Raw genomic sequence first — 14,654 nt, 5'->3', positions numbered from 1 at the left:
TTATTGCGATGAGGATGAGACCAACGATGAGGAATATATAGCAAAAATTCTATGCTGAAATTCAAATGCCTGCTCTGCCCCTTCATCGTCATCCTCTGCCACATCACTGCAATCGACACCCTCATCCTTGTCATTGTTATAGGCCACTTGATTGCTTTCCTTGCTCTTAGAGTCTAACTCTACGCGTTGCTGTGAATCATTCAATGGTTTGGGCACGCAGTTGGGCTGACGACATTTCCAGGTGGCGCGTAGAAATCCTTTGCAACCGCAAAAGTTATCACCGCAACTTAAAGCGAAACGTGGTTCTTCAATGATATTGGGCATGGTGGCATCAGCAGCAGTTGATTTATTTCCGTTGCCGGGGCAACAGCAGCAGCAGCAGCAACAGCAACTGCAAATCAAAGCAGTGACTTTGGCCTTTAGGCGAGAAAGATACTGCAGGGTTTCGGTGAGGAAGGTATAAAGCAAAGGATTCAAACCCGAACTGGTCAAATTCATAATGCCAAAAGTGAAATAGAGCATCCAATCTATTTGCCTGTTGTAGGAGCCATACATACGCATCAGCAGGAATATCCAGGCTGGCAGTCGCAGAAACACAAAGACCACCATCATGAGCAGGATGATGGTGAACATTCTCAAATGTCTGGATTCTCGAGAGCTTCTCGTTGGCATGCTGCTGGGCAAGAAGATGGCAAAATTTGTTGCCACCGGCCCCTTAGTAGTTGGAGGAGCATTGGAGGCTGCCGTCAACGTGGCGGTTCCACCCATTATACCCATCAAACTACTTGGCATTGTTGTGCTGGTACTGTGGGTGCACTTGCAGCTGCAATTTTGACACTGCGGCTGTAGAGGTTGCAGACCAACCGCTGCAGATCTTTTGTTTGTACTTTGAAGCTCCATGCAGGGTGATGTGGTTGGGGTGGTGGGGACTTGGATTCTTGCAATTGCTTTGGTATTATTTCCATTCTGCGTTTGTGGCTTTGGCGGTGGTCTACGGTTTATTGTGGCACTGTGGCGTCGCTTCCATAACTTTCGGGCAATAATGGTGTTGAACCAAAAGAAAGCACCTATGCAGGGTATGAAGATGAGCACAAACACTATGACGTAGTACAAAGTGACATCCCTCTGCAAATGAAGTTGAAAAATATGACTGAGGACAATTACAATAGATGGCCCAGCTTTCCATCGATTGCTGCTTACCTGATCCGAAACACACATGTTGACAAGTTTCTGCTCACGCACCAGGGTATAGGACAGGCCATCTTGTGAAGCATCAATTTCCCATTGAGTTTCTGTTGTTGTTCTAGCGGTGGTCATTGCATCAGCACCTGACACATCCGTGTCCGTTTGCTGCGTTAAAATGTAGACCGGCATTATGTCGTAGATATTGAATACGGGGCATGCGATGCCCAGGGAGGCCAGCCAAATGCAAAGCATGCACACAAAACAGCAAATCACAGTGGGCTGCCAGAAGCCCACAACCGCTTTCATTACAGCATAATAGCGATCCACTGCAATGCCCACCAGAGTCATGCTGCTGGCCAGAATGGCCGCAGTGGTGGCAAATGGTACCAAATTGCACATCAATGCTCCCAAACTCTGAAAGTGGTAAGGACAACAGACATGCAAAAGAGTGGGACTGTTTTTTCATCATCTTGGCCACTGCCATATGCACAGCGTAAAAGTGAAACTTACCCAGATTTGAACATATTCCGCCATGAACTGTGACAAATAGGCTGTACTCAGAAACACTGTGTTCAACAAATCGCTAAAGGCCAACGATATGAGGCAAGCCCTGAAAAAGGGCCTTATTTTTCGGCGTACATTCACCACCAAAGTGCTGATGTTTCCTATCAAGGAGATAACGCACAGTATCAAAACAATGATAATGAAGACTTTCTTCTGGCCTTTAGTGAGCGCAATCAGATCTGTGTCTAGTATGCCCGGGTATTGCGACTCGTTGCTTTCATTGCTCTCGTCTATTTGGTCACTGCTGCTGATATGCTTATGTTGCGAATTATCCTCTGGCTCTCCCGAATCCAATGGTGCAGAGTCTTGACTGGGTGTTTGGTATCCCTCCGACGATTCCGATATGAAATTATGAAGGACTTTTTTGAGTGATCGAAAAAATATGCCCTCAAATGCCATTAAATTTTGTACAGTTTTAGATAAATTCTAAAGGAACAGGGAGAGAAATTTTAAATTTTATTTTTTTTTTAACAGAAATCAAAAAAAAAAATTTTTTTTGCTGGATTGAAGGATTTTAAGGTTTTGATTTCGTACCCAAGAGCAAAGACTTTAAAGTAAGGATATTATCTACAAATGTGACCCATTAACGGCTGACCCTCCATTCCGATGTTGATGAAATTTCATATTTTCATTACTTGGAGCATTTATATTGACTTGGTTCTTTTTAAAATTTTTTTTTTTTAATATTAGATTTTTTTTTTTAATTTTTAATTTTTTTTTTCAAATTAAAAAATTTTTTTTTCAAAAAATTTTAAAAAAAAGTTTAGAAATGTTAAAAAACACAAGTTTTATACAAAAAAAATCTTAATATTTTATAACAATTTAGCAAAGAAAAGCGGATTTTAATGTCTTTGGCATAAAATCGCAGCAGTTGTCAAAAGAGTAGGCCTATCGCCATAAGTTTATTTTTATACCCTATACCACCACTGTGCTACAGGGTGTTTTAAGTTTGTGCATTTCATTGCAACGCTGAGAAGAAGAAGAGCTAGACCCATTGATAAGTATACCAATCGACTCAGAATGACTTTCTGATTCGATTTATTCATGTCCGACTGTCCGTCTGTCTGTCCGTCTGTGAGTCCATGTATTCTTGTAATCAAGGTGCAGGTCGTCGTTTTTGTTGTCCAATCGTTACGAAATTTTGCAGGTGTCACTTTTTTATTACAAGGACGAACACTTTTGATTTTGGTAAAAATCGGTTGGGATTTAGATATAGCTCCCATATATATGTATCGCCCTATTTGCACTTAAATGGCCGTAGTAACTACAATTTTCAACTTATCTGCTCAATAATAGGCACGAATTGCTTTGTTACTGATCTTAACAGATCTGCGAGATTTATTCAAAATCGGTTCAGATTAAGATATAGCTCCCATATATATGTATCGCCCGATTTGCACTTAAATTGCCGTAGTAACTACAATTTTCAACCGATCTGCACAAAATTTGGCACGGATTGTTTTGTTACTGATCTTAACATATCTACGAGATTTCATCAAAATCGGTTCAGATTTGGATATAGCTCCCATATATATGTATCGCCCGATTTGCACTTAAATGGCCGTAGTAAGTACAATTTTCAACCGATCTGCACAATATTTGGCACGGATTGCTTTGTTACTGATCTTAACATATCTACGAGATTTCATCAAAATCGGTTCAGATTTGAATATAGCTCCCATATATATGTAGCGCCAGATTTGCACTTAAATGGCCGTAGTGACTACAATTTTTAACCGATCTGCACATTATTTGGCACTAATTGTTTTGTTGCTGATCGTAACAGATATGCATAGTTTCATTGAAATCGGTTGAGATTTAGATATAGCTCCCATATATGTGTTTCGCCAGATTTTCACTTAAATGGTCATAGTAACTAAAATTTTCATCCGATCTGCACAAAATTTGGCACTAATTGTTTTGTTATTGATCTTAACGGATCTGCAAGGTTTCATTAAAATCGGTTCAGAGTTAGATATAGTTCCCATAAATATGTATCCCCCGATTTGCCCTTTGCACTTAAATGGGCGTAGGAACTAAAATTTTCAACCGATCTGCACCAAATTTGGCATGGATTCTTTTGTTACTGATCTTAACAGATATCTAAGGTTTCATTAAAATCGGTTCAGATTTGGATATTGCTCCCATAAATATGTATTCCCGGATTTACACGTACATGCAAAAATGTTCAAACGATCTGTTCGAAAAAATTCGGCTCAAATTTGGATATAGCTCAAATATACCTATATATTTATTGCCCGAATTTTATTGTAGCGTTGGTGTAGGGTATTTTATAGTCGGCTCCGCCCAAGCCAATTTTCCCCCAATACATGACCTTATATGACGGCAAATTTTTTTCTTAACAAGTTTCATTCGTCTTCTCTTCTCCTGTTCAAATTTCATAAGGATACCTTGTTTCTAACTCGAGGTAGAATTTTTTATTCTTTGCTCGCTGGGTGAATGTCTTTGTACTTCCCACCAGACACCTATTTCTTGTTTTTCTAAAAATTTTAGTTTTAAGTGCTCCCATTTGAAAGCTTTTCTGCCTCATTAACTAAGCTAAATTGATGTCCTTTCCCCAGATTCAATTTTTTTTGTCTTAAAGACACAAATGCTCAAAGTTGTGAATCTGTTTAACTACCTTTGAAAAAAAAAATCCTTAATATCAATAACCACCATATATAAACCGATCTCCCGTTCTGAGATCTTGGATCTCTGACAGAAATTTTGCACATAGTGTTCTATTATGACTTCCAACATCTGGTGTAAGTATGGTACAAATCGTTTTATAATGTGATATAGCTCCCATATAAACCGATCTCCCGATTTGACAGTTAAGACTTCCAACAACTGTGCCAGTTACGGTCCGAATCGGTTTATAACCTGATATAGCTGCTATATAAACCGATCCCCGAGTTGACTTCTTGAGCCCTCACAAGCCGCAATTTTTGATTTGGTTGAAATTTTGCATGTAGTGTTCTATTAAGACTTCCAACAACTGTGCCAATTACGGTCCGAATCGGTCTATAACCTGATATAGCTCCCATATAAACCAATCTCCCGATAAGTGTTCTACGGCCCCCAGGAAGATTCAATTGTTGGCTGTTCATGCAAATTTGTAGTATTGGGTTTCCACCGGCCGACTTTAGCACATTTTTACATGTTAAATAATAATTTCTCATTTTCTTGGTAAAGTGCGTTTTTAAGTAAAAATATCTCGCAAATGTGACGATTGTTCCTTTTTGAGCCTAAATGTATGCTTCATTTAACTTGCATATTACCGTTTTCACTTGTTCGCTTAACCACCACTAATTTTGAACTGAATTTCGCCAGCAGGGAAATTAATTACATCGCAGTAAAATCAATGAAAACGATTCTTTGAGCTCATTGGCAAAGAATTCATGCAAAATCAATGCGCCAGTGGTGGTCTTTATCAAGTTATCAGTTCAGGTGTTTTGTTGGAGGCAGATAATATGTATCGCCCACAATGGTTTGCCAGAAGTATGCGATGGAAAATTATTAAGCAATTACCAAAATACAGTGGACTACAATAGTAATAGCCGTTATATGGAATACCCTACCTATTGTTTTCAAAAACTGAAGTTTGGTTACTATAAAGTGAATTAGTGAAGTGATAACAAATAAATGACGAACTTTCTCAGCGCGACTAAATAACTCTAAAATCCCTTAAAATTGTAAATTTTCCCAAAACCATTTCACTTCAAGCTTCCGCTCAAGTTTTTAAGGGATGTCCTTTTTATAGCCGAATCCGAACGGCGTAACGGAGGAAAGTTTTTACATGACTTCTACGTATGGCATAGTAACTCACAAATGTGGCAAACTGTCGATAATCGCAACATTCGATATTTTCGATAATTTTAATAATAAATATCGATAGTATCGATACTATCGTAAATTTGCCATCAGCTATATTTCAAACGAAAACGAGAAGTAAAAATCATGAGATCGATTTATATAGAAGCAATATCAATGCACAGACCAAATAAAACCAAGGTTAATAAAGCCAGTTGGAAGTCATGAGAGAAATCATTGTAAAAAATGTTAGCCTTATCGGATGTAAATTGCGCCCTCTATAGGCGCAATGTATCTTAAAGGATACATTCTTTGTCGCATTGCTTATTTTTGTTTAGTTTTGCAAACAAATTAACTTAACTTAAATATCGATAGATAGCGCCATCGACATTTTGCCAGCTCTACTTCGGCGTCATAGGCGAATATGCTAACCTCTGCACCACGGTGGTCACCTAAGATCACTCAGAGAAATTTGTTAGTAAAAGTAGCGAAAATGTTTGCAGAAAATGCATAAAGTCTGCGGAAAATGGGACAGCAGCAATTTTTTTTGCTGAAACAGCAAAAATTTTTTGCTGTTTTCAGATGGCAAAGAAATTAAATTGGTCGCAATATCCAAAAAATGTTAAAAAATTTTTATGTTGCATCTGCGGAAAATGAGACAACAGCAACTTTTTGTTGAAACAGCAAACATTTTTTGCTGTTTTCAGATGGTAAAAAGTTGAAATTGGTCTCAATATCCAAAAAATGCTTCAAAAAATTTTATGTTGCATCTTTTCTTTTTTTATAAGAGCTATACAGCGTTAATTTTGTTTTAATTTCTAACAATTTTATCACTTTTTAACCATTTCAAATAACTGCAGACAAAATATATATTGTACAAAGATCATATTTATGCTATTAAGGAAAAAATGCTATCCTAAAATGACTAAAAATGTTTGTTAACATATACGCTCAACCAAATTTGTTATTCTTGTGTCTTGTATAATGTAATCTTCGTCTGTCGAGAGGTGGCCTTGTTTCTAAACTGATTACTTAGTCCAAAGTAGCATCTGTTTGCCAGTATTATTCTTCGCTTTATCTCAAAACTGGTGTCATTCGTTTCAGTTACGGCGGTGACGAGGTAGATAAAGTTACTGACTATCTCAAAGTTGTGGTTCCCAACTTTATCCATTTTCTTTGTCTACTCGGTTGTATAAGGCGTTTTTGGAGTTGAAACCATCCATTTGTTCTAATTTTCATTTACTGCCAGACCCATTTTCAGTGACTCTCTTTCGTAGATTTTGACAACCTTCAAAATTGCTCCACCATAATACACAAAATTTAGAGCCCTACCTAAGCCTGATTCTCATCTTTAAATTCGAGTTCAGTTCATCTACTTTGAAGTCATTCTTAGTTATCACTTGGAGTAGCTTTCTGTAGGGTGTTTATGATTTGTTCCCTTGGCACCTGTGTCATATAAGCCACAAATGGGAGACTACCAACTATAAATACTTCTCAAACAGATTTTCCTTCACTGGAATTCTCTTCTATCTTATCTGTCTGGCTTTTAAGAGTCGTTTGGCTGCCTCCATCGTAATCATGTCAGTTTAGTGTCAGGACGAGCATAGTAAGCATGTAAATAATTGATTGTGATCAGCTTATGATTTATCGGGGGTGTGAAACCCGTTTGATTGTTTTTGCACCTGCCAAAAAAACGAATATCTTATCTCTCGAGTGTATTTTGGGGACATTTGTTGTTGTGACGTATTGGGGTAATTCAATGGTTCGGCATAGAAATCACGGTGAGGGAAATTTTAATGGCCACAAATAATTTACGCATTTATCTTTATAGCAATAAATCATGTTGGCTAAAGGATAAAAAAGTGATTTAAATGGTTTTTATTGGAGGGGAATACAGTTTTATACCTCTGATAGCTAACTTATTTTGACTTAACACTAGAAAGACCAACCGGTTATTTTGGCGGATTTTTGAAATTCATTCGAAATTTTCTTCGCAGAAAAATTTTTTTGGTCGAAAATTTATGTAGCCTTTTTTAAGTTGTAAACAAATAATCGCACAAAACGGTTCACGATTTAATTCCTTTTTTAGGGCGAAATGAGTATTTTAAGTTACTGTAAACAACACAAATAGCGCTCGTATGTCAAAACATTCTGAGTACGCATAACCTCAAAAATGTCAAGCTTTACGATAGAGCTCTCAATTGGCAGATTGCAACACAAGGGTTGTTCAATCCCAAAATATAAAAGTCAACCCTTGTATGTGGGAAGTTTTGGGGTTGGGAAGGTCCCCTAAGTACTTGGACCCCATTTTTAATTTAATTCTCGTACTCTGCTCCCAAATACCTTTCATTTGAAACCCATATTGTCCCGATAGGTTCACTTTTGATTTTGAGGGGCGTTTTGATGGTAAGGGGGAGGGTCCGCCCCCATTCCGATATGAAAAAATTATATAGCTTACTTCTTCTTCCGGATCAACCTACACAGTCTGTGAAAATTAAAGGAAAATCTGTTCAGCTTTTTAAGTCTATACGGAACACACAAATTTATAAACACACAAACAAAGACAAACTCATTTTTATATATAGGAAATCTATATATTTTTCTGTGTATACTTTTTTATTGAAATATATTCAATTTTGATAAAGGAGCACAATTTAAAACAAAAAAAAATTTTCCAGCTAAAAAACATGCTGTCATTTTGAGAGGTTTGGTCTAGTAGCTACTTCAGATATAGTATAAATTGTTTAACCTACACCACTACTGTGTACAAGGTATTATGACTTAGTCAATTTATTTGCAATATCCATACCTTTCCTTATTCTTTCTGTCCGTCCTTCTATCTTACTGTCCGTCGTCCTATCTCTCTGTGCTTTTTTCTATCTTTCTGTCTGTCTCTCTGTCCTTCTGTGTGTTTGTGTGTCTTTCTCTCTGTCCTCCTGTGTGTTTGTGTGTCTTTCTCTCTGTCTTTCTGTGTGTCTGTCCTTCTGTCTCTCAGTCCTTCTGTCTCTCAGTCCTTCTATGTGTCTGTCCTTTTGTGTGTCTGCCCTTTAGTATGTCTGTCCTTCTGTGTGTCTGACCTTCTGTGTTTCTGTCCTTCTGTGTGCCTGTCCTTCTGTGTGTCTGTCCTTTCATGTGTCTGTCCTTCTGTGTATCTGTCCTTCTGTCTACCTGTCCATCTGTGTGTTTGTTCTTCTGTGTGTCTGTCCTTCTGTGTATCTGCCCTTCTGTGTGTCTGTCCTTCTGTGTATCTGTTCTTCCGTGTGTCCGTCCTTCTGTGTGTCTGGTTTTCAGTGTGTCTGTTCTTCTGTGTGTTTGTGTGTCTTTCTCTCTGTCCTTCTGTCTCTCTGTCCTTCTGTCTCTCTGTCCTTCTGTCTCTCTGTCCTTCTGTGTGTCTGCCCTTTAGTATGTCTGTCCTTCTGTGTATCTGTCCTTTGTGTGTCTGGTTTTCAGTGTGTCTATCCTTCTGTGTGTCTGTTCTTCTGTGTGTCTGTCCTTCTGTGTGTCTATCCTTCTGTGTGTCTGTCCTGCTGTGAGTCTTTCCTTACATGTATCTGTCCTTCTGTGTATCTGTTCTTCCGTATATCTGTCTGTGTCTGTCCTTCTGTGTATCTGTCCTTCTGTGTGTCTGTACTTCAGTGTGTCTGTCCTTCCGTGTATCTGTCCTTCTATGTGTCTGTCCTTCTATGTGACTGTCCTTCTGGGTGTCTGTCCTTCTGGGTGTCTGTCCTTCTGGGTGTCTGTCCTTCTGTGTATCTGTCCTTCTGTGTGTCGGTCCTTCCGTGTGTCTGTCCTTCTGTGTATCTGTCCTTCTGTGTCTATGACCTTCTCTGTGTCTGTCCTTCAGTGTATCTATCCTTCCGTGTGTCTGTCCTTCCGCGTGCCTGTCCTTCTGTGTGACTGTCCTTAAAGGGTAATTAAGTTTTAAGGACTGATGTTGAATGTGAACAACGCCTAAAGCCAAGCTTTTTTCCGTATTTCGTTTGACATGTCTCAATTTCGGACTACCCCAGTAAAAAAGTTGAAAATTCGGAAAAAAATTTGACATCAAATTTTATCCAATTGTACCTATTTTTATCAAATTATATATAATCTGGTCGATTTATCGGCAAATTTAATTGGATCTGACCATATCAATGTTTGTTACTCCTGTAACTCAATATGAACCGTGGTAAGATACACAATCGAGCAAGGCATTTAATTTATTCAAAATCAACATCGGCCCTTTAAATTTAACCCCCCACTACACGAACAAAAAAAAAATCGCAATTTGGCATCCATTTTGTTGTAGTTAAATTACTACAACACTAAGTCCAATACTAAAAAGATTCTGTTGTAAACAATTTTCAAAAATGTCGCCATATATGCTTTTGATTGCTGTCTGATAACAACCAGCAATGGCAGCCCATTTTTGTGGAATTAGACCCAAAAGTCATTTAAAGTATTTTTTTTGCAGCCGCTTCATTGATGTTACATTCTAATTTGGAACAGCATAAATTTGTTAATTTAAAACGTTTGATGATGCACAACAAATTATCGTATCACACTTCAAAGGTAAAAAAAAAATCATTGCTAGTGTAAGTACGAGGTAAGTTTAAAAATTGGAGAAAAACGTATTTTTGTTTATGGCGGAAAATCTTAAGGAGTGTACAGGGAAAACAGATGCTTTGAATTAGCTGTTTAGTACAAATAAGCTGATTAGTACAAATCAGCTGATTAGTACAAATCAGCTGATTAGTACAAATCAGCTGATTAGTACAAATCAGCTGATTAGTACAAATCAGCTGATTAGTACAAATCAGCTGATTAGTACAAATCAGCTGATTAGTACAAATCAGCTGATTAGTACAGCTGATTTGGGTACAGCAACCGGCGATCTGCAAAATACCTCCTGTAACCTGCTAATCATGATTTGTAATAATCAGCTGGTAAGCACTAGTCAGCTGTTTAGTACAAATTAGCAGATTAGTATAAATCAGCTGTTTAGTACAGCTGATTTGGGTACAGCAACCGGTGATTTGCAAAAGACCTCCTGTATAGTTCATCAAGAAAGCAGGTGCAGACCTCTTTATAATCTCCTGGATTTTAATCCATGCTCGTTAAGAATTCATATCCATGCCAAATAGAGGAATAAATTAAAATATTCCTACCATTGCAACACAATTTTGATAATTTCTCTTCCGCTCTCATATATGTGTTTAATTTACAATACACACACACACACTAGTACACATACATAAATGGATTTTACTATGAGCTCGTTAGCAAACCTGACTGGCTGACTTTCGGGTTTTATATGCTGATTCGCTGGTAAGGTAGGTGGTTACTGCAATTACCATCATTCGAAAAACAAAAACTGACTATTGTGAAAAGCCAGGACAAGGTACATGGTTCTGTTTTTGATATGCTTTAGGCTGCTTCAGCTGTCGTTTCAAACAAAGGACGACGTATTAGTTTAAAAATTTGTGTATATATGTGTGATGTATGGGAATTTCCCTATTAGATGGGGTTTTTTTGTCTTTTCTTCGGCATAGGTGAAAAAAATGAACATTTGTCACACCTTTAGACATTTTCAAACCACGAAACCAATTCATTTCTCATTAATCTTATAGCGTGTGTGACCCTAACTTGAAAAGTTGAAATGAAGAAGGCTCTTCGAATTATTTAAGTTTTTTGTTAGCTTGCTGAGTGTGTAAGGAGGTTAGAGCCTATCCTAAGTGTCTAAGCCGAGATAATTAATGGACAAATAATTTAGGAGAAAATAGCAAAGAGCACGGTTAGGTAGGAGAAAATAGTGACATCACAAATAGTATTTTTGTAGTTTTTGAAGTCTTGACTTAGGTTAGGTTGAAAAGAGGGTCCAGGTATTAATCCGCCCAATGCCACTATGGACATACACCTTAGACAGTAATCGGCTTGTTGTGCGCTCTAAAATCAAAAAAGTAACCTCTAAAAAGAAAATTTTAAGTTAGGAATTCCGTGCTACTTACAAAATCCTGAATTGTTTTCAAGTTGGTTCATATCTGGTATTGTGTCTCCACCGGTATCTGTGCCGGTATCTGTTAGACGCGAAAGCCGGGCCATGACAAAGGAAATGCTCCAACGTCACATCATTTTCCCAGCATGCCCTACACATGCTATCACTTGCCGCACCGATTTTACATAAGTGAGCTGGTAGTCCTATATGTCCCGTTATGATACCAATAGCTATACTGACCTCTTTCTTGCACCCTTTTAGTAACAGCCTCGTCTTCTCACGATCTGGATCACCCCATAGGATTTTCGCAGTCCTACCGACCGTTTCGCTGTTCCACAATATTGCATGCGCATTCGTCGCCCACTCCCTTAACTCGGACTGCGTCGACCCGAAAGGCTTCGGGTTAACCAAGTTTATTGACGGCAGTCCTCTGGCCTTCACCGCCAAATCGTTTGCCCTTTCATTTCCCCTTACTCCGTTATGGCCCGGCACCCAAACGATGCGGATTTTGCCTTCCTCAGAGAAGGCGTTAATCTCCTTCTTACACTGCAAGACTGTTCGTGACCTAATCGTTCTGGTTGTTGAAAAGATATTCACACTCGATGTCCTCGCGTTAGCACCACACCACTTCACGAATTCCGTGATCGCCCAGATATCCGCCTGCAGGACCGTATTATGGTCAGGAAGTCTAAAACAGATCTCAGTCCCTGGGTTCTCAATGTAAACCCCCAGGCCCACTCTGTCCTCTAGCTTTGAACCACCCGTGTAACATGATCTTCCAGATGCCAATACTAGGGTTGCGTCAATCTAAAACACTCGACATTAATGTTCATCTAAGGTATCCGATCGGAAAGCTCTTCCTTTCCTTCCAGGTTTCCTATCGTCTCCTCGATTATACCGCGATGGTATGAGCTGCTCCCATCCTCAATCCATCCTCCCATCGCCATAAGTCCATGAAATTTCCATGAAATTTTCTCTAAAGACAAAATTTCCATGAAATTTTCTCTAAAGACAAAATTTCCATGAAATTTTCTCTAAAGACAAAATTTCCATGAAATTTTCTCTAAAGACAAAATTTCCATGAAATTTTCTCTAAAGACAAAATTTCCATGAAATTTTCTCTAAAGACAAAATTTCCATGAAATTTTCTCTAAAGACAAAATTTCCATGAAATTTTCTCTAAAGACAAAATTTCCATGAAATTTTCTCTAAAGGCAAAATTTCCATAAAATTTTCTCTAAAGGCAAAATTTCCATGAAATTTTCTCTAAGGACAAAATTTCCATGAAATTTTCTCTAAAGACAAAATTTCAATGAAATTTTCTCTAAAGACAAAATTTCCATGAAATTTTCTCTAAAGACAAAATTTCCATTAAATTTTCTCTAAAGACAAAATTTCCATTAAATTTTCTCTAAAGGCAAAATTTTCATGAAATTTTCTCTAAAGACAAAATTTCCATGAAATTTTCTCTAAAGACAAAATTTCCATGAAATTTTCTCTAAAGACAAAATTTCCATGAAATTTTCTCTAAAGACAAAATTTCCATGAAATTTTCTCTAAAGACAAAATTTCCATGAAATTTTCTCTAAAGACAAAATTTCCATGAAATTTTCTCTAAAGACAAAATTTCCATGAAATTTTCTCTAAAGACAAAATTTCCATGAAATTTTCTCTAAAGACAAAATTTCCATGAAATTTTCTCTAAGGACAAAATTTCCATGAAATTTTCTCTAAAGACAAAATTTCCATGAAATATTCTCTAAAGACAAAATTTCCATGAAATATTCTCTAAAGACAAAATTTCCATGAATTTTCTCTAAAGACAAAATTTCCATGAAATTTTCTCTAAAGACAAAATTTCCATGAAATTTTCTCTAAAGACAAAATTTCCATGAAATATTCTCTAAAGACAAAATTTCCATGAAATATTCTCTAAAGACAAAATTTCCATGAATTTTCTCTAAAGACAAAATTTCCATGAAATTTTCTCTAAAGACAAAATTTCCATGAAATTTTCTCCAAAGACAAAATTTCCCTAAAATTTTCTCTAAAGACAAAATTTCCATGAAATTTTCTCTAAAGACAAAATTTCCATGAAATTTTCTCTAAAGACAAAATTTCCATGAAATTTTCTCTAAAGACAAAATTTCCATGAAATTTTCTCTAAAGACAAAATTTCCATGAAATTTTCTCTAAAGACAAAATTTCCATGAAATTTTCTCTAAAGACAAATTTTCTTAAAACACAAAATTTCCATGAAATTTTCTCTAAAGACAAAATAATATGAAATTTTCTCTAAAGACAAAATTTCCATGAAATTTTCTCTAAAGACAAAAATTTCCATGGAATTTTCTCTAAAGTGCATGACCGTGATTGAATTAAAATTCTTCTTGCGTGAGTGAGTAAAATCCTGTTCACGACTCACGTCTCACGAGACACTTACAACTAACGAGACGCTCACGACTCACTAGAAAATCACGACTAACCGTTAAAAATATCGAAAAACAAGTAAAAAGACGTTAAGTTCGGCAGGATCCCTACCACCTCGGATATATATGTAAACCACATTTCATCATAATCCGGTGAAAAATGCACAATTTATGCCCCCATAGCAGCTAATTACAAGTCATTGTTCAATTTTGTAGAACAAAATATTGGTCTTTTTGATAACTATATCCAAATATAGGTCGATCTGAACCATATATGACACGGATGTCAAAAAGCTTAACATAAGTCACAGTGTCAAATTTCAGCGAAATCGGATTATAAATGGGGTTGGGGCCAAGACTTTAAATCGAGTGATCGGTCTATATTGCAACTATATCCAAATCTGAACCGATCTGGGCTAAATTGAAGAGGGCCGTCATAAACGAGTCGCTTACGACGTCGAGAAAATCACGACTAACCGCTAAAAATATCGAAAATGGGAGAATTGAACCCATGACCTCTGTAAAGGTAAACCAAGTATACTTCAAACTCACCAACCAAGACCAGACTAGGTCTTGCGACTTTTTTTATAAGTAACCAGTTCTTACCACACCATGTCCATATACAACTGATCCGATTGTGCTAAAGTTTTAATTTTTTTTTAGAATTTGTTTACCTGGGTGCTAGGCAT

General features: G+C 37.2%; 1 protein-coding gene across 1 annotated transcript; it reads right to left on the bottom strand.

The window, feature by feature from the left end:
- On the bottom strand, positions 1-14,654 carry LOC106083158 (5-hydroxytryptamine receptor). The gene is made up of 4 exons (XM_013246016.2): positions 14,640-14,654; positions 1,696-2,175; positions 1,201-1,599; positions 1-1,125 (listed from the first exon to the last, which is right to left on the bottom strand). Exons 1-4 carry the CDS (start codon positions 14,652-14,654, stop codon positions 1-3), a joined length of 2,019 nt encoding a protein of 672 aa, XP_013101470.2.

Source organism: Stomoxys calcitrans, chromosome 5 (genome assembly GCF_963082655.1).
Source record: "Stomoxys calcitrans chromosome 5, idStoCalc2.1, whole genome shotgun sequence".
NCBI classification, from domain to species: domain Eukaryota; kingdom Metazoa; phylum Arthropoda; class Insecta; order Diptera; family Muscidae; genus Stomoxys; species Stomoxys calcitrans.
The sequence above is the reverse complement of the archived record's forward strand: the minus strand, read 5'-3'. Positions and strand labels throughout refer to the sequence as shown.